Raw genomic sequence first — 27,915 nt, 5'->3', positions numbered from 1 at the left:
ATTCCATTTGTAAAACATAAAATATTTTTAGTGAACATTTTCGTATCTGCTTATACACAAATGAAAATAACCACAGGCACTCACCAGATCGATTGTTTTGGCTCTTTGTTTGGATTCATCATCACACCAGGTTTCACACCACAGCCAATCTTGAGGAAGAGACTTAATGGCAACTCGGTAAATCATATTATTGGGAAGATCCTACAGGGGAAAAAAAGATTTAAACAAAGAGGTATAGAGATTAGAGTCAGAGCAAAAGAAGTCGAAGATGTCATTTAGATTATAAATAGATCCTTAAAAACATGTAAATCTGAGATATCTTTCTACTTTTAAGCTTTAAGTACTTAACTTGATGCAGTCATCTGTGTCATGAATAAATCCATGCACTGGAATTGAGTCCACACCTGCCTTGGACTTGACCCCTAGGATCAGGGCTGAAGGAGGAGGCCTAGAAACCCACCACTTCACATTCCCCAAACAGATTCCCTCTATCTGCCTTGAAACACCAGGATTGATCATTCACACTGTGCCTGCTATTACTGTTTATGTCAGTTACCACCACATTCTCCAGATTCTGAGGTGACCTTTCACTTTCCTGTTAAAACAACGTTCCATAAACATTTTCACTTTTCTGTATGCTCAGGGCTTTCTAAGCAAAGATTATAATGGAAGTACTAGCTAATGCAACAACACAAGAAAAGGAAATAAAAGATATGCAAATTGGAAAGGAAGCAATAAAATTGTCTTTGTTCACAGATGACAGGATTATTTATGCAAAAAGTGCCAAGAATCAATAAAAAAACCTACTGGAACTAATAAGTAATTATAGCAATGTTTTAGGATACAAAGTTAATATATAGAAGTCAATTGCGCCCTGGCTTGTGTGGCTCAGTTGGGTGTCATCTCAAGTACTGAAAAGTTGCTGGTTCAATTCCTGATCAGGGCACAGGCCCAGGTTTCAGGCTTAATCCCCAAGAGGAGGCATGCAGGAGGCAGGCAATCAATGTTTCGCTCTCACACTGATGTTCTCTCTCTCCCTCTCCTTTCCTCTCAAAAAATCAATTAAAAAAGTATTAAAACAAAAAATTGCTATATACCAGCAATGAACAATTGGAATTTGAAATTAAAAACACAACACCATGACATTAGCACCAAAAACAAACAAGATAAAAAAATAAACCTAGGTAAAAAGCTAACAAAATATGTTCTTCTACATGAGAAAAAAAAACTACAAAATTCTGATATAAGAAATCTGGGAAGATCTAAATAAATGGATAGCCCATGTTCATGAACAGGAAGACTCAAAATTGATAAAATGTCAATTGTTCCCAACTTGATCTATAGATTGAATGCAATCCCAATAAAAGTCCCAGAAAATTATTTTGTGGATATTGGCCTACCCGATTCTAAAGTTTATATGGAAAGGCAAAAAATCCAGAATAGCCAACACAATAATGAAAAAGAACAACAAAGTCAGAGGACTTATACTACTGAACTTGTAGTCTTACTATAAAAATCTATAGTAATTAAGAAAGTATGGTATTGGCAAAAGACTAAACAGATCAATGGAATAGAAGAGACAGCCCATAAATATGGAAATTCTTTGTATTTTAAGTTCAATTTTTTTTTCTTTTCCTAATCTTCAATTGAGGATTTTTTCCATTGCTTTTCAAAGAGAGTGGAAGGGAGGGAGGGAGGGAAGGAGTGTGGGAGGAGGGGAGAGAGGGGGGAAAAGGGGGGAGAGAGAGAGAGAAAGAGAGAGAGAGAGAGATGTGAGAGGGACGCATCGACTGGCTGCCACCAGCACGTGCCCCGACTAGGGGCAGGGAGTGAACCTGAAGCCCAGGTACTTGCCCTTGATCAGGAATTGAACCCGAGACCATTCAGTGTGCAGGCCGATGCTCTAACCACTGAGCAACACTGGCCAGAGCTGTGCTCAATTTTTTTTCTGTAAACCTAACACTGCTCTAAAAAAGAAAAGTCTATTCAATAATAATAATAATAAAAAGCTACATGGTTTCTTCCAAAACGCTTTACCTTGGAATCCATTCCTTAAATTACCTGGTCTGTCATCTTATCTCAGCCACTTTTTCCCCTGGTCATGTCCTAGCCAAGTCCTCTGCAATTTCAAATTCATGATCCCACTCTCTGACCACCTCTTGATTTTCAGCTCACTCCATCTCGTACTCAGATATCAGTATCTTTTGGTCATCATTTGAACTTCCAATCAAATGATCCTATTTCATTGTCCATCACCCCTTGATGTCTTTGCTTCCTTCCTTACATAACTTAATTTCTATGGTTAATCGTTACAGTTAATCCCTTGAATATACTCTCAATTGGCTTACCCTGGTTTCACTTAGTTGTACTCACTTGGCAAAATTATAGTCCTGCAACTAAACATGGCTTGCAAAACACATGGACACACATAAACCATGCTGTTTTCATTTTAACCTCATGAACATGAATCTTAAGGGGGACCTTAATGCTGTCGAACAATTATGTATGTGTCTATTCACACACAAGTGTGTGTAGACAATGTGTTTTCATTTCTCTTGGGTAATTACCTCAAAGTGGAAAGACTGGTCATATGTCAGGTGTAAATTTAAATTTATAAGAAATCGCCAAACTATTTTCCAAAATGGCCATACCATTTTACATTCTCATCAGCAATGTATGCAAGTTCTAGCCACTGCATACCTTGTTAGCACTTGGTGTGGTCAGTTTTTTTAATGTTAACCATTCTAATGGGTGTGTAGGATTACTCATTGTAGTTTTCATTAATGGGATGTGAAGAAAAAAATTTTCTATTAGGTAAAAGAAAATGTAAGGCAGTAGCAGATGGGGCACAGGAGGAAGTGAGTTTGTTTTAAAGACCAGAGAGGCATGTTTAAATGATGATGGAAGTAAGAAAAAGATAGGGTATGTGAGATAGGGCATATAGTGGGAAGAAGTAGTTTTAGGATGGAAAAGTGAAGATAAAATACTTTTATTTTTTAAAATGTTGAGCTTGAAGTTAAAAAAATTATATGTAAGTCTGGATATCCAATAGAGAATTCTATAAAGAGAAAAAGCTGAAAATATAAAAATTTGAAGTTTACAAGCCAGCAGTTGGAGCAGTCTATCTCTATATACTGACAATTATTCCACGAACACTTTACTTACCTGATCTAGGTTTGAAAGACTGTTTGGATCTTGACTGAGAGCTTGGTACTGGCCCCGGAGCCTGTCACCTGCTGCAATTCTCCTGAACCTCTTGAGATCCACTACATATAAGGCACTGCAAAAAACGAGTACTCCTATGTTATTTATAGATTTTTACTTTCCCCCAGTGTTTGTCTACTTATATGACAAACCAAATTTAAATTGTCTGTAGTAGTTAGAAGCATATTACTTGAGCCATATTACATGGGTTTAACTCGGTTTAGTTATGTAAGCCTGGGCAAGTTATTTAAGTGCTGTATGCCTGTTTCCACATCTATAAAACGGGGATAACAATAGTATCTCAAGGTTGTCATAGAGGTTTTATGAGTTAATATATGTAAAATCTTGTAAGAGTGCCTGGCATGTAATAGACTATGTAATTGGTTGCCATTATTGTGTAATTTCTAAGAGAACTGAGTATTGGTGATTCAAAAGTTATTTACTAAAAAGTAACAGTATAAGTTTTCTTACCTGATATGGTATTTCCTTCTTAAAAGATGTGATGCCCAATATCCTTTCTTCCAGAAACGATACCCATCCATGTCAGTGCGGCTATCACAAAATGGAGTATACCCATAAGGAGCTCCACCCAGATCGAAATCTCGAAGCTCTTTCAGGTCATGTCTCACAATCTAAATAATTAAAATAGTTTTTCTGGTGAAGACTATAAAATAATATAAGCACCTTTTATGTGAATCTCAAATCATTACCTTATTGTAGAAATATAGAGCACCGGATTTTCTTACAGTTCTTGCATTTAATATGAATTTACTAAGTTTCTATTTTTTCTCTTGTCCACACAAATTAAAAATAACCTAAAATTTATATACCTAGTCAACATGACAGAGGTCTTACTCATTAATAAGAATAATTATTACATCACTGTCATCAATATATTTTAAACAAAATGTATTCTGGGAAGGAACTAAATATTAGACAAATGCACAGCTCTCAGTTTCTCAAGGTATGAATTAACAATTCAATATCATTTTTATGATAAATCTCCATTATTGTATATTGGCAAATATTAGTTTGAATCATAAAGAAAAATCTCCTATCTTCAATGGCTTTAATACAATAATGTTGATATATTTCATTTTTTAATAGGCTCTAGCCTGCTGGAGAACTATCACTGTATATGTTGTGGGCAGGTAGGAGAAATAAATTTGGTTAGACAGTAGGTTTGGAAATGTTTAGTTCATCACGCACATTTGCCCATTTTCTTAGTTTTTAATTATAATGATTCACATTTATCAATTTGGAAATAACAAAAAAAATAGAGTTTATGATATAAGTAAAATCTAACATAGAATTTGAAAATATACTTTTTGTCCTAAATATAAGTACTAACTTATGCATTTTAATTTATATAACATTAATATTTACATATTACTGTTCTTTTTAGAAATTTGTGCATTTTTCCAAATACTTTTTTGCCATGAATGATTGATTACAAAGGTGTTCAAGGAGGAAAGGGGCAAAGTCGTGGACATATAAATTCTGAAAGCTGAGAACCATGATGTTTTTTTGGGCCAAATTTGGGACACTTTTTTCCTGTTAAATGATAGAATGATGAGAATTTGGTTTATGGCTAAATGCTGTTGAAGGTGGAAGAGTGAGAAGAGAGAGAGTTGTGTGCAATTGCTAACTTTCCCAGGAAGAACAGCTCATTTTATACAACCATCAGCTCATATTCATAGGAACTCATATAACTTCTATTATGACTAATACAATCATTTATTTTTAATTACCAAAATTAAAAAACTACTACTTCAGAGAGAAAACTGCCATTTCCTAACTAAGAAATGGTATTTCTTGCAATATCTTTAATTTTCCCCTGGAAATCTGAGTTTTTTAAAAAGATGTATCACAATCATGTCTTACTTGTTTATGTAGAATGGCAACAAAGATAGTGATAAATACCAGCAACATAAATTAAGTCCCTATACTAAGGAAGAAGTGTGAAAAAAGTTTAAGTACTACTAAAAACAACAGTTAATCTTATTACCTGGTCAGCATCAACAAAAATGATTTTGTCCACTGCTAGAGGAAAAAGGACATCAAGGAAGAGAATTTTGTAACCCCAAATAATCCTTTGTTTTTCCGTCTGTTGGTGAAGCCAGCGGGGCCACTTATATTGGACTAGTTCATATTGGAATCCATATTCCTTAGCCATGTAAGGAATTACCTCCTAAAAAAATACACATACACACAAATCAAAGAATATGTTCAAGGAAGAAACAGCAGTTTTTGCCTTTGAGAAAAAATTATCATTTTAAAAAGTAGAGTTTAATATATATATAACACATAGACACAGATAACAGAATGGTGATGGAAAGAGGGGTGGGGACTAGGTAGACGTGGGCAAAGTGGGGGAAATGGGGACAAAAAGAGACTTTGCTTGGTGTGATGAGCACATGATGCAGTGTGTAGATGATGTTTTATTGAGATGTACACTTGAAACCTGTATGGTTTTGCGAACCAATGTCACCCCAAAAAATTAAAAAATAAAATAATAAATAAATAAAAGGCAGAGTTTACTATAGAACTGTTAAAAACAAACTGATAAATGTCTAAATACTACTTCTACACCTTATACCTATTAATGAGAAATATGGAAATGCTGGCAAATATAAAGAGACAAGTATATATACAACCAAATAATTAAATGACATTAAAAATAGGTATATTATATTAATTAGCAAGCTTATTAACTAAGATAAATGTTCCCATATTTTTACAACTAACATTAAACTCGAGAACACCTGACTATAGAAGGAAAGGCCCCTGGATCTTGGATCACTTATGCATTGAACAGTTTACAGCCAGGGTGGGGCAAAAGTAGGTTTACAGTTGTTTGTATGGAAAATAAAAAAATAATAAAAAATAATAATACAAGAATAAACTATGTTTAGTGTACTCACACATATATACCTACTCTTGCCCACCCTGTACAAACCAGCATGTATGAAGAGGATGTACAGGCCCATAAAACGAATGGTAAGTTGATAAAGTCTGGACAGGAGTTTCATGTTTGAGATTTAGGACTAATATAATGATTAAAACTACAAGGAAGTTATTGTGGTCTGAAAACTTTGTATTTGATTTAGTGTCTTACAGGCTTAGAGTATCTTATTCTTCTTACACCAGAGCAGTTACTGAAATGCAGCATTGGCTAATTGTGGCTAAGAGCCCCAAAACTCAGAGGGGGGGTGATAAAGGAGAGGGCAAGATGGGTTAGCAAACATGGAATTTGCATTCTCTCCTCAGGTCTCATCTGTAGCTAGTTTCTGATTACATACTTAGTTTAATTTTCTCCCTGCTTTTAAAGAGAGAACAACATAGATTTAAATTATGTTCCTTACTGTAAGCATCGGTGAATAGAAATGTTGAAATTATGGCTAAACCAGTTTCTGGGAATCACTGCTTTGGCTTCAAAATTTTAAAAAGTGAGAAAAAAAATTTTAAAACCTTTTTTAATTCAGCAAATATATATTTAAAAACATTCACTGAGCATGTATTTGATGCCAGGCACTTTCTAGGCCACAAGGATACAGTAGTGAACAAAACAAACACAAATCATGGCCCTCACACACTTTCATTTTAGAGGCAAAGATAGAAAATAAACAAAGTTAGTAATTTATCTATAGAAGATAGTATAATGAAAAAAATAAAAATAAAAAGAGAATGGAAATAATAGATCAAAAGGATCTGTAATTTTACATAGTGTGGTCAGGAAAGAATTATTTCTTAAGTAGATACAATTCAGCAAAGATTTAAAGAAAAAGAGGGGGTATTTTTTTTAATTGAAGGGAAAGGATCTATGGCATTCATAATTTCTGTTTCTGTATTTGGCTGCTGGATACAGAGATACAAGACAAAGGTGTTTTAAGTTTGTAAAAATTCATCATTCTGCATACTTATGATTTGTACATAATTCACTGAAAAGTTGTAAAAGATAAAAATTTTGAGGGAAAGGAACAAAATTACCAAACTAGGGAAATATTACTTCAGATATGGTATTACTTTTGACCATGTAGTACAAGACTTTTATCCAGAAGAAGCACCGTATTTCTGGTGAATAGCATTTCCTACTAAGAGATACTCTTTGGACAGTACCATTTCAGTTTACGTAGTGCTAAATACCCATTTTCCTAGTAGAATAACATGTTAAAATTTTAGTAAAAAGCTAGTATGACTTCTTGATTATGTTAATGGGTTCTTTTGCAGTTTTTTGCCTACTGCAGAATGATCACAGGAGGCAGCACTCTTGGAGGTGGTGGGCTGCTACACAGGGCTTAATAAGCACCTGAGCTTTGAGGTCAGAATGCTTGAGTTCAAATCTCAGCTATGTTCCTAATTAGCTGTTAGATCTTGGGTCCGTGCTATAAAAGACAAATCTTGCTTAAAAAAATGTTGGGCCCTTTGCCCCTGGCTCCTGGGATATAACCTCTATCCTTGGAATGTGCTGCCTAATAAGAATGCCTTTATTAACCTGGGCACCTTAGGCCGTGCCAGTCTATCCAAAGATGTGATTTATGGTGGGGACCTTGGACCACAAGGTATTAGCTCAACCTCTAGAGGGGCTAGAGGCTAAGGTCAGCCACTGTGACCATCAGGTGGGACTACGTGACCAACCCCAATAAAAACCTTGGAAACCAGTTTGAGTGAGCTTCTAGTAGGCAATACTCCATATGTACTGTCACATATATATATTTTTTAAACATATGTTTTTAATGATTTCAGAGAGAGGAAGGGAGAGGAAGAGAGAGATAGATGAGAGAGAATCACTGATCAGCTGCCTCCTGCACACCCCCTACTGCGGGATCAAGCCCGCAACCCGGGCATGTGCCCTGACCGGGAATCGAACCGTGATGTCCTGGTTCATGGGTTGACGTTCAACCTCTGAGCCATGCTTGCCAGGCAATAAGTACTGTCACACAATTTTGCTGGGAGAAATAAGTTCTGTCCACATGACTCCACTGGGAGAGAACAACTGGAAGCCCTGGGTCTGGTCTCCCATGGACCTTGTCCTATGCATCTCTTTGCTTTGCTGATTTTAATCTGTACCTTTTTGCTGTAATAAACTGAAACTGTGAGCATAAATGCTTTTCTGAGTTTTGTGAGTCTGGGTAGTGAATTATTGGACATAAGGGTGCTCCTAGATGTCTCCTGATTGTATAGGCCAGTTATGTAATTTCTCAGTCTTGGTTTTCTGGTAACAAGACTTTATGAACCATAACTGAATAATGTAAGTAGTTAGCAATGTGCCTTAATATGCAATATTAAGGAATAAAAGCATGGTTAGCTATTTTTATTTTCTGCTTTTACCACTGGTTTTGGTCTAGAAAAAGAGGACTCATTTGAACTGTTGCTAAATAAGACCCTAACGTTCATGGAATCTAATTAATTTGTAGTGAGAAGAGAAAGAACAGAGCATACTTTGCAGCAGGATTATAGGGGTGAGTAAAGGGTAACAGATGTTGGCCATCTGAAAAATTCTAAATATAAAATGCAGCAGACTTCTAAATATAGTGTCCATACTACCACAGCAATAAATGCACTGTACAAAGATAAAAGAGCTTGTTGTTCCTGCTTTTAGACTATTTTCTGTGGCACAGTGTTCATATTTTCTTGTTACTACTGTTTCTGCCTATTTTTGTAAAAAGAATCTAATTCTTTTTATTAAAAATTTGTACATATTTTTCATTGTCAAATATTATTTAATTATTCATATCATGACAAACCATTAATTTTTCTAATTTTGAGTTTACTTAAAAATAAGCCATCTCCTGCTGTCCTTTCAAACACTTCCTTAAATAAAAATTGCATAAGAATTTTCTTAAGCTAGATAAAAATACACTGAATACCAAAGTTTCAAAAATGATTAAAAATAGTAATTTGAATATACATCTTAAGACTCATTCTGAAAAGTAAAAAGTTATATGAACTTACAATGATATAAAGAATTTACTATTCAAACATTAACCATTCTATAATAAAAAGATTGATGTACTTACTTTAAATGTTGGTGAGAGATAATTTTTTAGGAACCAGAATTTTACTGGTGTTTTGGTGTTACGTAAAACAGAAAGCATCATGATTCTGTATAAAAGAACATTAAACCCACTAAGTTAACATTAATAGGAATTTATCCTACTTTTCCTAGGGCTTTTAAGTATTTAAAGGTATTATTAGAAGTTTTGCACTATGTATTATGAAGGAAATAGACTGAAGGACCTTTAAATATTATGCTTGCTCATCAAGTATGTAATGTATAAGACTATAAATTTACAGAGGGTTCCTGACCTATGATGGTTTGACTTACGAATTTCTGACTTTACAATGGTGCGAAAGCGATACACATCCAGTAGAAACTGTACTTCAAGAGATGTGAAACACGTGAAGTGCTGAATGATCTGTCTATATTGATAAACTCACTGGACAGGGAACTTGTTTTGTACTCTAGACCTCTGACTGGAGAAGATATAGATATATCTAAAGTTCCATCTTAAAATATAAACATATGTTCGAACATTTTTGAGGCATTCTCTGTGATGCTTCTATATAAACAGTTAAAAACAACAGTCCTTTGTAGTTTGGAAATATGCTTTCCTCCTCTCACTGCTCCTTCCTCCTTTTTATATAAAACAAGGCATTTCTTTATTGGAAAAGGGAAATTTACAAGGTATATTTTTTATCGCATATGCTGTTATAAAATATGTCCATTTTATAGTCTTAAATAACATCAGTATTCCAAATCAGTCAAACTCATGAAATTTCATGATATTAAAAAAAAAAATACTTTCCTCACAATTTTAGGTTAGAAAAAAAAGCAAGGTGCAGAACAATATATATACACTGTTACTATTTTGGTAAAAAGAGGCTAAAAAAGGAAAAAATACATATATTTGCTTGTCTACACATATCTTTGGCAGGATATGAAAATAATATTGGTTTCCTGTGGGAAAGGGAACTAGGTATCAAGAAAAGAGGAAGATATTTTTCACTGTACATATTTTTATTCTTTTGAACTTTAAAAATTCTTTTTGAACCAAGTAAATGTATTATGTTTACAAACAGTAGATAAAAAATATACCTACCTTAAAAAGCGTTCATATAAATGGCCAGAAGCAACTGAGAAAATGTTCAGAACGTCTGTTTCCTTTTTGTCTTTTTCTTTATGCAAACTTCTTGTGAAACTTGGAATAAAAAAGTAGTGATTGCTATTTCTAAATTTATATCTGCAAACTTTATATACCCAAATACTAGATTTTATAAGCAATAAAAATAGGACTGCCTTTCAAAGTGAAGTTATTACACTGAAACCAGTTCTAAATATTATGAATTGTTAATATTAAAACATGTGACACTGTAACAAAGCTTTTATGATTAAAAAAAATTAAAACAGAATGCAATTGTCTCTAGGTTAATGAGGTAATATCTTTGAATCTTTTTTGAGTTACAAATGTTGTTTTGAGAACAGAGAGTAAGTTACAGCATGCCATGGCCATATATAATGAATTGACATTTAAGTAGGCCAAGAGTGAGGGAAGAAACAGATGCACAAGAGTGTAACTAAGAAGAGCACAGCAAGAGTTTTCTGATGTGGTAACAGGTAGGTTCTTGAGTGCTAGTGACACAGCTCCTCCAGGATAAAACGTTATGAATAAAAGGTGCCTACAATTGGGAGCTCCTCTGGCCAGTTATAGTGGCCACTCCATATGGGCTAGGAAGAGCTCTGGACTCTGCATGTGCCTCCATGAGGAGCAAGAGTGCTAGGGAGTGACATCCACTCACTGGATTCTTCTGGGCCCAGCTATCATTTTCACCACTTTCTGGACCCAGGCCAGCCTTTTATATGCTCCATCTCATATATGAAAGTTATTGAATCTTTTATTTAAGGTATTCATAATGTATAACTTCTTTTTCTTATTTAAAAATTTTATTTAATTAAAAATATCATTTTTACATGCACAGATACTTAACTAAAATTTGGAAAACTAAACAACTTACAATCATCATGGAATATATTTTGCCAAATTGGAATTGTTACAATGGAAGCATTTTTCAAATCTTTCCTTATATTAATCTCCCAAATAAGAAAAATACAAGATTCAGTGGGGAAAAAAATCACTCTAAGTTAGGATAAAACTAAGATTAAAAAAAATGAAAGCATTATAATACACAAAATACTTATATATTTGGAGGAGTTGCCATCTCTGTAACAAAGCACTACTTTGTTTTTGGTATCATTTCTGTATAGCAAGTTGCTATGCTATAGTTGAATGGTTACCTTTATTCATTCTTAGCTCTACCTCTGGCTTTAATAGAAGCTCATGGACAGATACTCTTTAAATGCTCAGATTCTGTTTCATTATCCCCTGTCAAACATACCTACTCTTCAAATCATCTCAAAATGAGTGCGTTTGAGCCTTTCTCTATCAGTAACTACTTCAATGCAATACTGGCACAATAACATGATTCTTCTCATTAAACAAGGAATCTATAGAAAAAGAGGCCTCAACTGGGCAAAATCCAAAATAATGCGAGTGCTTTGATCAGTATAACAAAGTTTGCTTAGGTTGCTGAATCTATTTGGCCTAAAGTTTCTATTTCTAAGTCTTGAACGAAATAATCAGATTAAGTACAAATCTCTAAAATGGACTTTCAAAGTTCGCCACAATGTTGATCTACAGCAGATTTTGTTTTTGTCTGCCTAACACCCTTTATCCTTCAATAACAATAACTTGGTATTTTGAGGGGAAGGCACTCCTCCTCCAATTTCATTCTATGAGGTTTAGGTGGGACAGGCCTTCTCACCAGCTCTAAAGAGACATATGACCCAAGTGTGGTAAGTCACAGTGATCAGTTCAGTTTGGGACACATGGCTATAGTTGGATGAATGAGTCAACCTTGGAAATTTTACTGGTACTATTTGGAAGAGGCCCTCTGTTTCCACTGGAGATGGCAATCTTTTCCTTGTAAAAAAAAATTTTTTTGTTTGTGTTAATCCTCACCTGAGGATATTTTTTCCATTGCTTTTTCAGAGAGAGTGGGAAGGATGAAGAAATGAGGAGGGAGAGAGAGACATGCGCCCTGACCGGGATGGGGAGTGAACTCGCAACCCAGATACATGCCCTTGACCGGGAATTGAACCTGTAACCCTTCAGTCCATGGGTCAACACTCTAACCACTGAACCACACTGGCCAGGGAGTAAAAGTTTATCTGAAAATGAAATAGGCACTGATAACAGAACTAAGAGATGAAGAGCTTCCAGACCACATCACCTGACTGCCTAAAGCCAGCTCCACTCCTGGACTCTATAGATATGTAAGTCAACATATTACTTTTTTGATTAACTAATAATATAGGTCCCAATCTAATTTATAGATTCCCTATTATATTCACTGCACCAACTAACCCAGGCTACTTTCTGTTCCTTGATTAGCATTCCCAATCTTCATGCAACCAGGTACCTTCACTCCACCTCCAACTTTTGAAAACCTGTTAATCCTTCAGAACAGATCTTAGCCACACACTTCTCCAAGGTGTCTTTTCTGAGTTTCCTCCTAACTGGATATAGCCCTTTTCTTCCTTGGTTTGTACAGCACTTTATTTCCAGCTGTCTTACAGCTCCAGTTTCCTATCTTATATTATTAAAATTTATGTATCTATCTTTTCCCTCTTAGAGGAGAGGAGCTATGCTTTACTTTAAATGTTTACCATCTGCAGGGTTTCCACATACTAGATTCCTGATGCATCTATAGTTATGTGTTAAAATATTCATTTGTAATTACCTTTTAATGGAATCCCACATTCCTTTTTTTTCTTTTTTATCAGTAAGGATATCTTCCTTAATTTTGTCTGGCTTTTTTTGCACCTAGACAGAATAGTAAAGAGAAATTTTAGAATTTTGCAGCTTTAAATATTATGTTGCATAGTTAGCATAACTTATTGGGCAGAGTGACCCTAAATCTAAGACAGTTGCAGTAAATGAAGCCAGAGAGTATCTCAGTACATTATAGACGCAATCTGGTTTCAATGATCAGTTCAACACCTTGTTTTTAGTTCTTCTATTAGCTCCATACTGCTAAATAGTTTATGTATATTTGTACTTACCGATTTATCAACTTTAAACATAGCTACTAGTATATCTGTATTCACATGGTTTAGACTTTCTTCATTCTTCATGACGACAGATGAGCAGCTCATTTATATCACCCTTCCGCTTTTTGTCTGAAAGTCTTGGTAGTAATACCTTTATCATTAGTTTTTCTACCAAGTATTTCTTTAACTTTAAATAATATTTAAATCTCTATTTTCTATTCCAACAACTTCAACAGTTCCTCTTTCATACCATTTATAATCTCTACCCTTTCCCTCCACCTCCTAACTTATACTAGCTAAACAATGATAATTTTATCATTGTAAATACAGATAATATTTTCATTTAGTCTGGTAAATATATCTTTTGCACTTTGCTATTTGTTCATTTTGAAAATCAGTCAATAGTGCTTATTGTAACAGTGTAAATATTATTCACTGAAAAGTCTGAAAGGCTACTACAATTATATTTCCTCTATAGTTACAATAACATGACCACTGTGCCACTTGTAGACTTCCTAGTTCAAATGGGTTGTGCTTTTTTACATTCCACCAATAGAGAAATATTTTTGGGGGAATTTTATTGTATTTATTTTTTCTAGTAGTGAGATATATTTGTTCTTTACTACATACCCAATATTTTCCAGTTTATTATTCGTGTTAGTTGTCTAGAATTCCTGTCTTCTTGAAGACATTTTTCCTGGAGCTCAATAATTAACTGCCTGTTTATTTCTAGGCCTTCTTCGCTTTAAATTTCAGATGAATGCGACTATTTCCTGAAATATTTATCTTCCTCTTTTGAAAAATGTTTTTATTGATTTTTAGAGAGGGAAAGGCAGAGGGAGAGAGAGATAGAAACATCGATGTGAGAGAAACATCACTGATTGGCTGCCTCCTATATGCCCCCTACTAGGGATCGAGCATGCAACCTGGGCATGTGCCCTGGGCAGGAATGGAACTGTGGCCTCTTGGTTCATGGGTAGATGCTCAACCACTGAGCAACACTGGCAGGGCTCTTCCTCTTTCTTGTTCTTCATCTTCACTGTGCTTACAAATAACTTCAAGAAGGAATGTGAAAAATAATGTTCCTAAATCTTCACACTTAAAGAAAGAAATTTACTTTGTCTTCATATTTGATTAAGAATTTAGCTAAAGAATTATTCTAGGTTCAAAATAATTTTCCTCACAACATTAAAGGCTTTGTTTTGCTGTCTTATAACCTCCATTTTGAAAATGCAATGTCTGATGCTAGTACTAGTGTTATTCAATTGCAGTAACCTGACTTTTCTCCTTGGTAGTTACTGTGATCTTATTTGGGCCATTTTTCATTCATCCTAGTTTGTGGACCATTTTGACAGACATTTTTATCTCTTTATCTGTGGGATACTTCCCTCCTCCATTTTTTCTTTTTCTTCTTTCTGGAATTCTTATTAGTGGGCTACTGAAGTTCATGGGCTAATCCTCGATGCTGCTTACCTTTTTTCTTTCCCTTTTTTCTGTCTTTTTGTGTAATACTGAGATATGGATGATAAAGGGATAAAACTGTGCTACTAAAAAACAAATGAAAAACCTAGGTGGCTAGACTGTAGAATGGGTGACCCTCAAAGATTTGATGGTTATGGTGAAAGACTTAGACCTTCTCTCTACTATGGGCCAACAGGTCAAATTACAACCAATACACAGAGTGCAAAAATTCAACTCAAGAAAAAGAAAAACAATTTTTCAATGGTCAAGGATGGAATTGTATTTTCTACACCAACACCAAATGGAATTTCCCGGTTTGCAGGGCTAGGATAAAACTAGCTGAAATTCTAGTCCTAAAGCACTTGAGCTAAGTTATTATCTTAAGCAGCTGGTCTGGGTTTGTGGGGTTTTCATCTGGAATGGCCAGAAGGAAATGTATTCAAAGGGACACTATAAGCTATTACTGAGAAAGGAAGTCAAGATCAGAGAAGAAAGAGTATCAAAGATGAGTGTGAGCAACATGTATAACTGGTCGTAAGATAAACAGCAGAAGTGATTAGAAATAGATTATTATATAGGGGTGCAAAGTAAAATTTGGTGATAGTTTAAAATCTAGGTACTATCGAAGGTGAGAGCTTTGGTAGCCTACTGTTGTTGGATCTTACAGATTCCAACCATATGGATATTTCTTAGTTATCATTGGATACTGATTTCTACTCTACTGCACTACAGACGGAAGACACATTCTGTATGATTTCATTCTTTTGAAATTTGTTAAAACTTGTTTTCAACTAAATGTAAAGCTAATTTTTGTTAAGCTAATTTTTAAAAATGTTTTCTGTGTTTGAAAGACTGTTCATTTGGTGTTACTAGGTGTTGTGTTCTATATATGTCTATAAGGTAAAAATTTATAATCACACTGTTCAAATCTTCTGTAGCTCTTCATTTTTTGGTCTGCTTGTTGTATCAAGTACTAAGTGATGTGTTTTAAAATATCCCAAATATGACAGAGAATTGTCAATTTCTCTTGTAATTCTACTTCTGCTTTATATATATATAAAATGACCTTTTTAACGTTTAGTAATGTTATTTGTCTTAATGTCTAATATCTCTCATACTAGTATAGCTATACAAGCTTTGTTTATCCTTTTGCCACACTTGTATTTTATTTTCATCATCACCCTGAAGCTGTATTCTTATGTATTAGATGTGCTTTCTACAAACAACATATAGTTGGGATTTTTAAAAACCCAGTATGACAATCTTTGTCTTTTAATTGGAAAATTTAGCCCCTTTACATTTAATATAATTGTATTAAATTCAGATTATTTTATGCTTTCTCTATATCCCATATGTTTGCTTTATTTCTTCTTTCTTAGTCCATTTATATTGATTAATTTGTTTCACTCTATTTTTCCTCTTTACTATGCCATCATACCTTATTTCTTTTCTTTTAGTGGTTATCTTAAAAATTAAAAAAAAAGTATTTGTCCTAAAATCGCTAAGTAATCATTACCCTTATCCTGGTCAATATCTATCTGTCTGTCTATCTATCTATCTATCTATCTATCTATCTATCTATCTATCTATCTATCATCTATCTATCTATCTATCTATCTATCTATCTATCATCTATCATCTAAGAACTTTATATGTTATTGCAAATAATCTTATTTCTTAAGGTTTAAATGTTATTATGATTTTTAGTTCTATATGTTTTTAAATACCTCATAAGACATTTACTATTGTTTTGGATATTTACTGCTCATAGACACATCAACATATTTATCATTTTCTTTTCTCCATTGTTTTTTCAAACTCAGACCTTCCATCTGAGATATTTTTTTCCTGTCTAAAGTACATCTTTTAAGAATTTATTTTAGTTTGTGCTGATGGCAAACTCAGTTTTTAATTTTCCTGAAAATACCTTATGTTTCTTCTTGAAAGATATCCTTTCAGGGCAAATTATTTTAGGTTGGCATTCCTTTTTCCATTCATTGCTTTTAAATATCATTCCAGTATCTTCTGGCTTTCATTGTTACTGCCAAGAAATCAATTGTCAGACTACAGTTATCTAAGGTAATTTTTATTTTTTCTTCTGATTACTCTCAAGATTTTTGTCTTTGTTTTTTTGCAGTTTTATCAACAGGAGTCTAGGTGTGGATTTCCGTTTCAATATCTTCCTTGGGAATCATGAGACTTCTTGAATATGCAAATTGGTTTCCTCAATTCATAAAAATTCTCAGCCATTATTATTGCTTCAAATATTACCTGTACCTCATTCTTTCTTTCATACTCTTCTGGAACTTCATTTAAATTGATTTTATTTATTCAGCACTCATAAAGTGCTTTACAAAGCTAAACTATCTTATCCTTATAATAGACACATAAGGTAAGTTCTATTATTAACCCTATGTTATCAATGAGAAAAATGAGACAGAAAACAGTTGAGCAGTCTAGTCTGTCCAAGGTCACACAGGTAGTGAATAGCCAAGTGTAAATGCAATCCTGTATATATCAGATTTCTCACTCACTTCTCTGCCTTTTATGCACTGGGCTGTATTTTCTTCTTTTTTTAATATCCCTGTTGTATCTGGGATACTTAATTCTCTCTTCAGGTATGTTAAAGTCACCTACTGAATTCTTAATTTTGGTTATCGCATTGTTGTTTTAGAAGTTCTACTAAAAAAACATCAGACATGGTCTTTTTATAGTTTCCTGTTCCATGCAATTGTTTTCGAGCTTGTCTTTTACTAATTTAAACATTATAAGCATAGTTATTTCAGAATCTATGTCAATAATTCTAATATATGGAGTGCTTCTGTATCTGTTATCTGTTGTTTCTGTCATTTTTTCTTGTATATTTGGATATAGTAATCTTATTCCAGAATTATATGGATGTTTCTGCTAGATACCTGTACAGTCTTATCAATCTTGACCTATTTTAGTGCAAATTCAAGGCTCAGGGTTCCCTAGACTACCTAGATGATACTAATTTGGGCTAAAAGACTGTGTGGGATAATTTACTATGGTTCATCCTTACCCTGAAGCTATAGCCAGCTTATTGTAGAGAGAGTCTTCTAATAGATAACCCGCTTTATGTGGGTCCAGAGTTTTAATTTCTGTCTCTCTCATCCTCAAATTAAACCAAAATGACAGTGCAAGTGTACCAGGAAGGACAAATGTTCTCAAGGTAATAGTAGCTTTCTCAGGACAAGAGAAGCTTCTATGCTTGCTTACTTCACTAAGGCTATTTTCCCTTTAATTTTGGTTTTGTATTTCCTTATTTTCCTTATTATTTCATTATTGTCAGCTCCTCATTGCTTTTAAGATTTTTATAAAAAGTATTTTACCCAACATTTTTACTAGTAATAATTAGGTGGGTTGGTTCAAAAAACCAAACCTGTTATCATTAAAAACTCATTTTCTCTCTCTCTCTTTTTGAAAGAAACACTTTTTTTCAGGGCTAGTTTTTCAACCTGTGCTCCTGATATTATTTCTAGAGCCTAATTTGTAACAATACCTGGTTTGCAGATACAGTAGGTACAGTAAACATATCATATCATAACTTAAAAAAAAATCATTTTCCTTCTATCTTTAAGTTCTCTGCTTTCCCTCATGAATTTAATCCTCTTCTTCCTTCCATTGCCAGAGTTCTATATGACATTTTAGGTAGTAAAATTGTGAAATTAGTTGTAAAATAAAAATCAATTAATTAAAAACAAGAGATAAATTTTAATATTAAGAACAAAGACTATAAATAGCTTCTGCCTCACATACTTGTATTGCCAGTATTTTGCTTTTGAAGCTGTTTAACACGACAATGACATCTCCTAGGTCCACTTGAGAGTCAGTTCCTTCATGCCTAAAAGGAGAAAAACATGTAAATATCTATAATCAGTTCACAAAAAGACATAAAACATAAAATAAATGCATTTTGCAATAAATATAAGTATACTATCACTTGTGTGTATATCATATTATATATATATATATATATATATATTTTTTTTTTTTAAATATATCTTTACTGATTTCAGAGAGAGGAAGGGAGAGGGACAGAGAGAGAGAGATAGAAACATCAATGATGAGAGAGTCATTGATTGGCTGCCATCTGCACACCCTCCACTGGGGATTGAGCCCGAAACCCAGGCATGTGCCCCGACCAGGAATTGAAGTGTGATCTCCCAGATCATAGGTCAATGCTCAACCACTGAGCCATGTGCAGGCCAGGCCATATTTTATATTTCTATAGTCAATTAAGATGTGCTATATGCACTACAATTTTCAAAGCTGTCCAATCAATTTTAACTTGGTATAAATTAACATTATACAAAAGTAACTCTCTAAATTTGATCTTGCCTAATCACTCAGAAAGCTCAAATTATTCCGTATCTTTTGTTGTACACCAAGATTATCACAAAGTCAAATCTTTCATATCTCTGTGATATTTTCAATGATAATTAAAAAATATTTTCTAGACTTTAAATTGTTTATATATTTTATAATCAAAAGTTGCCCAATAACTTTTCAATATCTACCAGCCATTTTCAAATACTAAAATTTGAAGTGTACTGTTAAACTCATAAGACTGAAATGTCTATGATGTCCATCTATATCACTTGAATGTTTCTATTTTATATTACACATGATGTATTATTGTCTAATTTTTAAAACTGAAAAAAGCAAATATGACAGCTTTCCTCAATAATTATGTTTTGAATACTATACTCACTATGTACTGAAAAATGCTACTGTATGAAACATTTACCAAAAAAATTGAATTTTGTCAAAGAGGAAACGCAATCAGATGTCAAATTAGTAGATAATTAAGTTCAGTCAGATTTATACACTTCAACATTTTTTCTAAAATGAAACCCTGGGGATTCTAGCACTATGTTGACTAACACATGCCTTTGACTCAGTCTTACTCCCAATTCACTGCTGAGGTGGCTAACCAATGTAGAAGGCACAGCTCTGCTCAGCAATGACCGACTTACGTAGTGGAAATATCAAATTTCTGAAAAACTTTCAAGAGCTTCTAGTCCCAAACTTTACTCAAGGGATCAGCAACTTCAGCCACTGAGTCCACCATCCCCTGAGAACAGGGTAGAGCTAGGAAGTACAATACTGTAACTAACCCTGAATAAGATCTAAAGCAACCAACCTCCTTGCCACCAAGTGGCACAGATAGTAGTGATGAAGATTCTTACTCCATTTCAAGCACTATTTCAAGCACTTTATAGTTTACAACCATCATCTGAGGAAGGCACAATTATCCTAGATCTAAACAGCCCAGGAAGTTTGGCTCTTCACTACTGCACTGTTAGACCTTTGTAAGGAACTCTAGGCAACTAAAAATCACTGGGTATGGGAACAGAGTAAGCAGCTTAAATGAAGGGAAAAAGCTAAGCAGACAGAGAACATGGACTTTATTGATAAGGAATTAAAGAAGGAAAAGAGGGAGCATTCAAATAATTTATATTCTCAATAGGATCTGAGAACATTTTATCTCAATAAAAGCCATTTACTTTAAAATGAAAAGGATTCATTACATGTCAGGAAGCATTATTTATTTTTTTAAATTCACTTTTTGTGGAATTCTAAATATAAACATTATTTAAATTTTGTAGAGGTAAAGTAAATCATACTGCCTCTCATTTCTTATCCATTGTATGACTGTACTACATTTTGACTGTTTCTTCACTTGTTAACATTTGGATTGTTTCCAGTGTCTGGCAATCACAAATAAAGCTGGTATGAACGTTAACGTACAAATCTTTGCATAAACATGTATTTTCTTTTATTTTTGAGTAAAATATTTTCTTTTATTCCTATGAGTGAAATGCCTGGATCATATGGTTTAAGTGTGTATTTAAACTCTTAAGGTCCTGCCAAATTGTTCTAAAGTGGTTGTACTATTTCTACATTCCCACCCATAGTGTGTGACAGTTTCTGTTGCTTCCTATCTTCACCAACACTTGGTAGCGTCAGTCTTTGAAATGTTAGCCATTCTAACAGGTGAGTGGCAGTATCTCACTGTGGGTTTAATGTGCATTTTCCTAATAACTAATGATGTTGAGCAAATTTTATGTGCTTATTTGCCATCCAGGTCTCCTTTGGTGAAGTGTCCATTCAAGTCTTCTGTATATTTATCAGGTGTTTTCTTACTGTTGAGTTTTGATGAGTCTTTATATATTCTACATATAAATTGTTGGATGTATGCTTTGCAAAGATTTTCTCCCAGTCTGTGGATTGTTTTTATTTTCTTTTATAGTCATTAAATATCCTTTTAATGTAAATATTCACACATTTTACAACAGAAATGTTTAATGAAGTGCTATCTTAGATCCTGCCCAATGTGTCATAATATATGATGTGTACTATATTAACTTTCTAAAATCTGAAAAATTCTAATTTTAAAACACATGTGGCCCTAAGAATTTTAAATGAGATTTGCACCTCCTTCCTGTTCCTGGAATGTTTTTGTCTATAGTATGACTAGTAGTAACTTACTATAATTCTTCAAAATAATCTTGAGGTACTATCTCATTCCTAATGTCAACACTGACTTACTCCAACCCTCCTCCCTATTACAGAATTAACCATTCTAGGCTTTGTGTGCATAAATTATTAAGCATATTTGTTGAATGACACTATGTGCTAGGCACAGTATAAGGAAAAGAGGAAAAGCAGTGAAAAAAGGTTCAATAATCTTTATCCCCATATTATCTTTCGTGAGCACAGTTCTTGCTATAATAATAGTACTCAATAAATACAGGGTAGAGCAAAAGTAGATTTACAGTTGCTCATATGGAAAAGACACACAGGCCATGATCATTACAATAGCTTTATTAACTCTGTATTTCCAGTACTCACAATTGTAAATCTTCTTTTGCCCAACCCTGTATTTATTTAAATAAATGAAAAGAGCAGACATTTATTAAGGGATGTAAAAAGGTTTTATAAGGGGTCAGCAAACTGGATGGCAAGTGAAATCAGGTTGATGACCTATTTTTGTATGGCCTCTGAACTAAAAATGGTTTTTACATTTTAAAATGGTTAAGAAAAAAGAATACAGACAAAGATCACATGTCCCCTAAAACATTATGTATTTTCTATTGGCTTCTCTAGAGAAAGTTTGATAATCCCTGCTTTATACTATGCTCATTGATGAGCAGGTAAGTTACTATGAAAGTAACCAATTCTTATTTATAAAAATGAAAAACTGAACATAATCCATGGATAACGGCTTTGTTATATAAGATAAAGCACATATTAGGCATACTTTTTATATTTTTAAAATAAAAAGAAACAAAAATTTTGGAACAAATGTCAGTGTTTTGTTTGTTTTATAGTGATAGTAGTTGTGAATATTTTAGTTGTTTTGATGATCTTGGTTATATCACACTAAAAACTTATTTACACATAAAAATTTAAAAGTGATTTGTATAACTCACCCAATTATTTGATAAATATCTTCAGATTTTCCTTGGCGTAATTTTAGTATCCAAGCACCTGGGTTTGCTTTTAATTGAAAATATCCCTTTTAAGTGAGAAAAATATGATAATAGTTATATGAGTAAACACACATCCAATTGTCTAAGAAAGATTATACATGAATCATCCAAGAAAGTGTGTACTAACTGTGGGATGAATGAATTCTACAAATGAATTCCAAGGAAGTAGACTTTGCAATGACCTGTAAAAGGACATTCTGAAAATACAAGTCCCTTCATTTTTGTTTTATTTAATATCTCATTCAAGGTTTCAATTTTGTTTTTAGCGAGATAAAAATTATTTTATCTTATTAGAAATACTTAGAGGATTTTACTAAAACATCTAATTTTAATGATTTTACCAAAACACTTCCCTGTAATACCATCAATTAAGTCATTATAATACTTACAAGATTGGCCATCACTATTGTATCAACTGCAACAGGTTGATTTTTTGTGCCAAGTGTGAACTGCAGACCTCGAGGAGATTGCTCCGTCGTCGTATCAAAGCAGTGTCCTTCAAGCAGAAGATATTCTAGTTCATATTCTGCTATAACGGTTCTCTCAATCTGTGGAGGAAATATGTCATTAGTAATTCCCATAATACAAATATTATAATAACTAAATGAGGTTATTTTAACATTAGCCAATGAATTTGTGTAGGCAACTTCAAGTCTTTCTTTTACATGAGTGAACTTAACAGCTGAACCAATTTCTTGAATATCAAAGCTCATGATAGATTTTTTTCAATTCCCATGACATCAGCTACTCCAGCCTCATGATATATGCACCAATATCACAAGCAGAAAACATGTCATAGAGTTGTAGTATTTAAAGATCTCTTCAAGACAAATTTAGATGGAAAATTCCTCAAAGAATCTGCTTCATTGCTGCTGCCTTAGAGCTCCCTCTTGAGGCCTGGCAAGAAAGCCGATTTATCACCATTTATTGCCTTTCTTGTAATTTAAAAATAGTAAATGTTTAATTGTTTTGTATTCAAAATAACATATTCTCATTAAATAAAATTTAGCAAATAGAAGTGGAAAAGAGAAAAAAACAGAAATGGCCTACAGACAAAACTTTCATAAACACATCAATGCATTGATTTCTTTTTTTTTCTCCTCTATAAACTTTTTCTTAAGGAAGTATAACCTGTTTTTTCATTAAATATAGTTTTCTAGGAACATGTCACTTTCTCTATAAACATCCTCTAGGTGCTGGTCATTCCAATTGTTTCCAGATTTTCTTCTATTGCAAATGCTACAATAAATATTGCAGGACTAAAAGCTTTTTCTCTACTTCAAATGAAAATCATATCCAGACGTGAATTAGTGGTTGAATCATTACTATTCTAAGTGATGAACTTCATATACCTCATTAACCTGTGTCCACAGTTCTTATAGCATTTAGTCTGGATGGGAAGCTTTTCATGGGACAGTCCCAGAATAAGAGAATATTGTAAAGATCTAGCTCAATTCTTTCACTTCACTGCCAAGGAAACAATACCCCTAAGTGATTATGAAGTAAAAAGCTTAACTATTTTTCATTATGAATTAGACATTAGGGCAAAGTCCAAATATATTCAATCAATCGGTGACTAATAGTATCTTCATTTTATAATATGTGTGACAATTTCTCTTGTTCCTATATACGAGTATAACAGACATCAATTCTTTTGACTTATTCAAACCATAACACCAAAAAGAGCCTATTTGTTTTTCAAATAGGTTTCTTAGTGAATATCTTAAGTTTTCTAGTAATTTCATAAAGGTGATTTAAGTTAACTTAGTTTTAAGTTAAATTAGTTCCTATTATCAAGAATTTGAAAGCTAGTAATCTTTTTTGATGTTTACATCTCCTTTATATTTTTCTTTATCTGTTCTAAATATTAACTGTTGACCTGAGCGAGCTAGTGTGTAGTGACAAAACTCTCATTGTCAGTTTCATTTTTGCAATGGTACATTTTTGTCCTTTACCTACAACTCCTCCTTTCTTGTCTAGCAAATGTCTTTATTTAACATTCTTCCAGGATGGTTGTAGGTAATCTGAGCATGTACAGCGCACACTGGAAGAGAAGAGCCTCAGAGGCAGTTAACTTTTATAGCTGCTAGAATTTATAATTTCCTTCTGTTTATTCATATAACCTATGAAGACAGAGGAAATTACCTCTCTATTTTAGTCTTCTAAAGTAAATAGAGCTATTGTTCACTTAAACAGCTTCTATAAAGACCCTGTTATATTTGCCACTCACAACAAAAAGTGTTTAATTTCCATTAATCGTTTAATAGCTGCTGAACTTTTTTACCAACAGACTCAATTTAAAATATTTTCTAAGCTGCCTTAATTCTCCTACCACAAACTCTTTTTCTGGTTAGAATCTTCAAAGTTATCTTACTGATGTGTATTACTGAACTCTCTTAATAAAGAATCCAATAGACTCCTTTAAGAGATAAAACTCATGGAAAAAAGCAGATTTTAAAAAAATGTGATCTACTTTATTAAATTATAATGTGTATATATTTTATATTATATACACTGAAGTATGTCTTTATTTCCAAAAGTAAACTAAGGGGGGGGGAACTACACTGAGATTTTACTTACCTTTTCCCCCCCTTGCTTTCTCCTCCCTGTTTCTACTCTTCTTGCTTCCCAAGTGCCCAATGTCTTCACAGTACCTTCTTATAAGAGCTCCAGAGTTTCCCACTGAGACACCTCTACCTAAACTACCCCCCTTCTCAAAATATTTGAGTCTTCAAAATAACCTCTCTTCCCCTGAAAAATACTTGTCATCCATCAAAAATTCTAGTATCACCTGTGGGGATGGTCTGGGATGGGGTGCTGGGTGGAGGGGGCAAAAGGGAGGGATTGGGGGCATCTGTAATACTGTCGACAATAAATAAAAATATAAAAATATATAGAAAATACATACTGAAAAACTTTTTAGTATCATTATACTGTTGGATTTAAGAAGGCATCAGGATGAAAAATAACTCAATTTATCTACTTAATGGTGAACTTTAAATTTTTTTTTAATCTTTATTGTTGAAAGTATTACAGATAATGCCCTTTTCCCCCTCCATTGATCCCTTCCACCCTGCATCTGAACCCCGCCCCCCCCCCAGGCCTTCACCACACTATTGTCTGTGTCCATGGGTTATGCATATAAGCATATAAGTTCTTTCATTAATCTCGCCCCACCCACTCTCCCACCCTCGCCTTCCCATGAGATTCATCAGTCTGTTCCATGCTTCTGTGTCTCTGGATCTATTTTGTTCCTCAGTCTATTTTGTTTATTAGATTCCACATATGAGATCATGTAAAACTGAATAAGAAAGAATCAGAAAACCTGAATAGGCTAATAACAACTGATGAAATTGAAGCAGTAATAAAAAAAACTCCCAGCAAACAAAAGCCCTGGTCCGGACAGCTTCACAGGGGAGCTTTCTAATTCTTTAGGTTGTAGAGTTAAATAGTTTACTAAAAAATTTTTCTTGCTTTTTGAGAAAGGCCTGCAGTGCTATGAACTTCTATCTTAGAACTGCTTTCACTGTGTCCCATAGATTTGGGGTTGTTATATGTTCATTTTCATTTGTTTCCAGGAAGTTTTTTATTTCTTTCTTGATCTTATTGGTAACACATTCATTGTTTAACAACATGCTATTAGGCTCCATGTGTTTAAATGTTTTTACTGTAGTTGATATCTAATTTCATGCCCTTATGATCTGAGATGCTTGATATGATTTCAATCTTCTTGGGCTTGTAGAGACTGGTTTTGTGTCCTAATATGTGCTCTATCTTTGAGAATGGCCCATGCGCACTTGAGAGAAATGTATATTCTGCAGCTTTGGGGTGAAATGTTCTGTAAATATCAATTAAATCCATCTGATCTAGTGTGCCATTTAGAGTCACTGTTTCTCTGCTTTTTGTCTGGAAGACCTATCCAGCGAAGTCAGTGGGGTGTTCAAGTCCACTACTATGACTGTATTGCTGTTAATTGCTCCCTTAAAGTCCTTAAGGTTATTATTTATAGATCCTTAGTTATTGCCATTTTAATTCTTTATGCCTATGTTTCTTTCTATTTCTTCTTATTATTACAGCAGTCCCTTTAACATTTCTTGAAATGCTAGTTTGGTGGTAATAAACTCCTTTAGCCTTTTTTTTTGGTCTGGGAAGCTCTTTATTTCACCATCTATTTTGAATGATAGCCTTGCTGGATAGTTTTGGTTTCAGATCCTTGTTTTGTATTACCTTCAATATTTCATGTCATTTTCTTCTGGCATGTAGAGTTTCTGATAAGAAGTCAGCTGACAGCATTATGGGAGCTCCTTTGTAGGTAATAGATTGCTTTTCTCTTGCTGCCTTTAAGGTTCTTTGTCTTGGATTTTTGGCATATTATGATGTGTCTGGGCATAGACCTCTTTGGATTCTTCTTGCTTGGGACTCTCTGTGCCTCCTGAACTTGTGGGACTTTTTCCTTCATCAGGTTAGAGAAGTTTTCTGCCATTATTTCTTCAAACAAGTTCTCTAACCCTTGCTTACTTTCAACCTCCTCTGGCACTCCTATGATGCAAATATTGTTATGTTTCATGTTGTTCCACAGCTCCCTTAGGCTGTCCTCCTGTTTTTTGTTTTTTCTTTTTGGGTATCTGAGTGATTTTTTCTATCCTGTCTTCTAATTCACTGATTGAATCCTCAGCTTCCTCTAATCTGCTGTTTATTCCTTCCAATGTATTCTTTATTTCTGCTATGTCATTCTTCATTTCCTTCATAGTTTCCGTATCTTTTTTTCATGCTGTTGAGCATCCTTACAATCAGTATTCTGAACTCTATGTATCTGATAGATTGCTTATCTGTTTCATTTAGCTCTTTTTCTGGAGATTTCTATTGTTCTTTCATTTGGAGTTTTGTCTCCCCGCTTTGGCTGCCTACTTGGGTTTGTTTTTATGTATTAGGCAGGCCTGCTAGGACTCTCAAGTCTTTTTGGAAGGTCTCTGCTCCAGGCCAAAGTCAGATGCTGTTTGTGACTGGTCTTGAGTACCCTCCTTGGAGCTATCAACAAGCCTCAGTATGAGGTCCCCTCTGTTGGGGCTGGGTGTATTTGGATAGGACCAAGATGCACATCAAAGTCTGCTTTTCCAAGGCCAGGGTCCAGAAGCAGATCAGGCAAAGACTCAAAGCACTCTGACGTCTGCCTCTGCTTATAAGCTGATTAATCTGATTCTCTTAACGAGCCTCAGGATATAGAAACTCCACAGGGTAGGGTGAGAGATTTTCCAAAAGAGTGGGGCAATTGCCTCCCCCTCAGGCAAAAGCTGCTTAGAAGATAAATGTCTGCCTGGGAAAGATGTCCTCTGCAGTATGGGGGAATGACTCAGCACAGGAATCCAGAAGGGTGCCCTCTGAGCTCTATCTCCAGAGCCCTAGGTTCTCCTCACACAGCTCCAGTCCACTCTGCCCTCCCTCAGCTGGAGCCCAAGTGAGTGGCTGCACATGAAACTTTGTGTGTTAGCTCTTCAAGAGGGTGCCTGCATTTCAAGCCCTCTCTCCCTGGCAGACAGAAACCCGCTGCCTTTCACAGCAAGATGTTATGTGAGCACCTTTCTCAGTTTGGTGCTTTTGGCTGGGAAGTCCAGCCTGGGG

At 34.2% G+C, this 27,915-nt stretch overlaps 1 protein-coding gene across 1 annotated transcript in view; it reads right to left on the bottom strand.

The window, feature by feature from the left end:
- Positions 1–27,915, bottom strand: part of UGGT2 (UDP-glucose glycoprotein glucosyltransferase 2) — a 133,221-nt gene that overhangs the window by 9,080 nt on the left and 96,226 nt on the right. Inside the window, exons 28-37 of the mRNA XM_081127976.1 lie at positions 22,686–22,844; positions 22,237–22,322; positions 18,557–18,641; positions 13,006–13,088; positions 10,308–10,406; positions 9,225–9,309; positions 5,213–5,395; positions 3,676–3,836; positions 3,166–3,280; positions 85–201 (exon numbers count right to left, since the gene is read on the bottom strand). Of these exons, the coding sequence (XP_080984102.1) occupies positions 85–201; positions 3,166–3,280; positions 3,676–3,836; positions 5,213–5,395; positions 9,225–9,309; positions 10,308–10,406; positions 13,006–13,088; positions 18,557–18,641; positions 22,237–22,322; positions 22,686–22,844 (1,173 nt within the window). The remainder of the gene's footprint in view (positions 1–84; positions 202–3,165; positions 3,281–3,675; positions 3,837–5,212; positions 5,396–9,224; positions 9,310–10,307; positions 10,407–13,005; positions 13,089–18,556; positions 18,642–22,236; positions 22,323–22,685; positions 22,845–27,915) is intronic.

This window comes from Miniopterus schreibersii, assembly GCF_964146895.1.
Source record: "Miniopterus schreibersii genome assembly, chromosome: 2".
NCBI classification, from domain to species: domain Eukaryota; kingdom Metazoa; phylum Chordata; class Mammalia; order Chiroptera; family Miniopteridae; genus Miniopterus; species Miniopterus schreibersii.
This window is presented reverse-complemented; position numbering and strand designations above follow the sequence as displayed.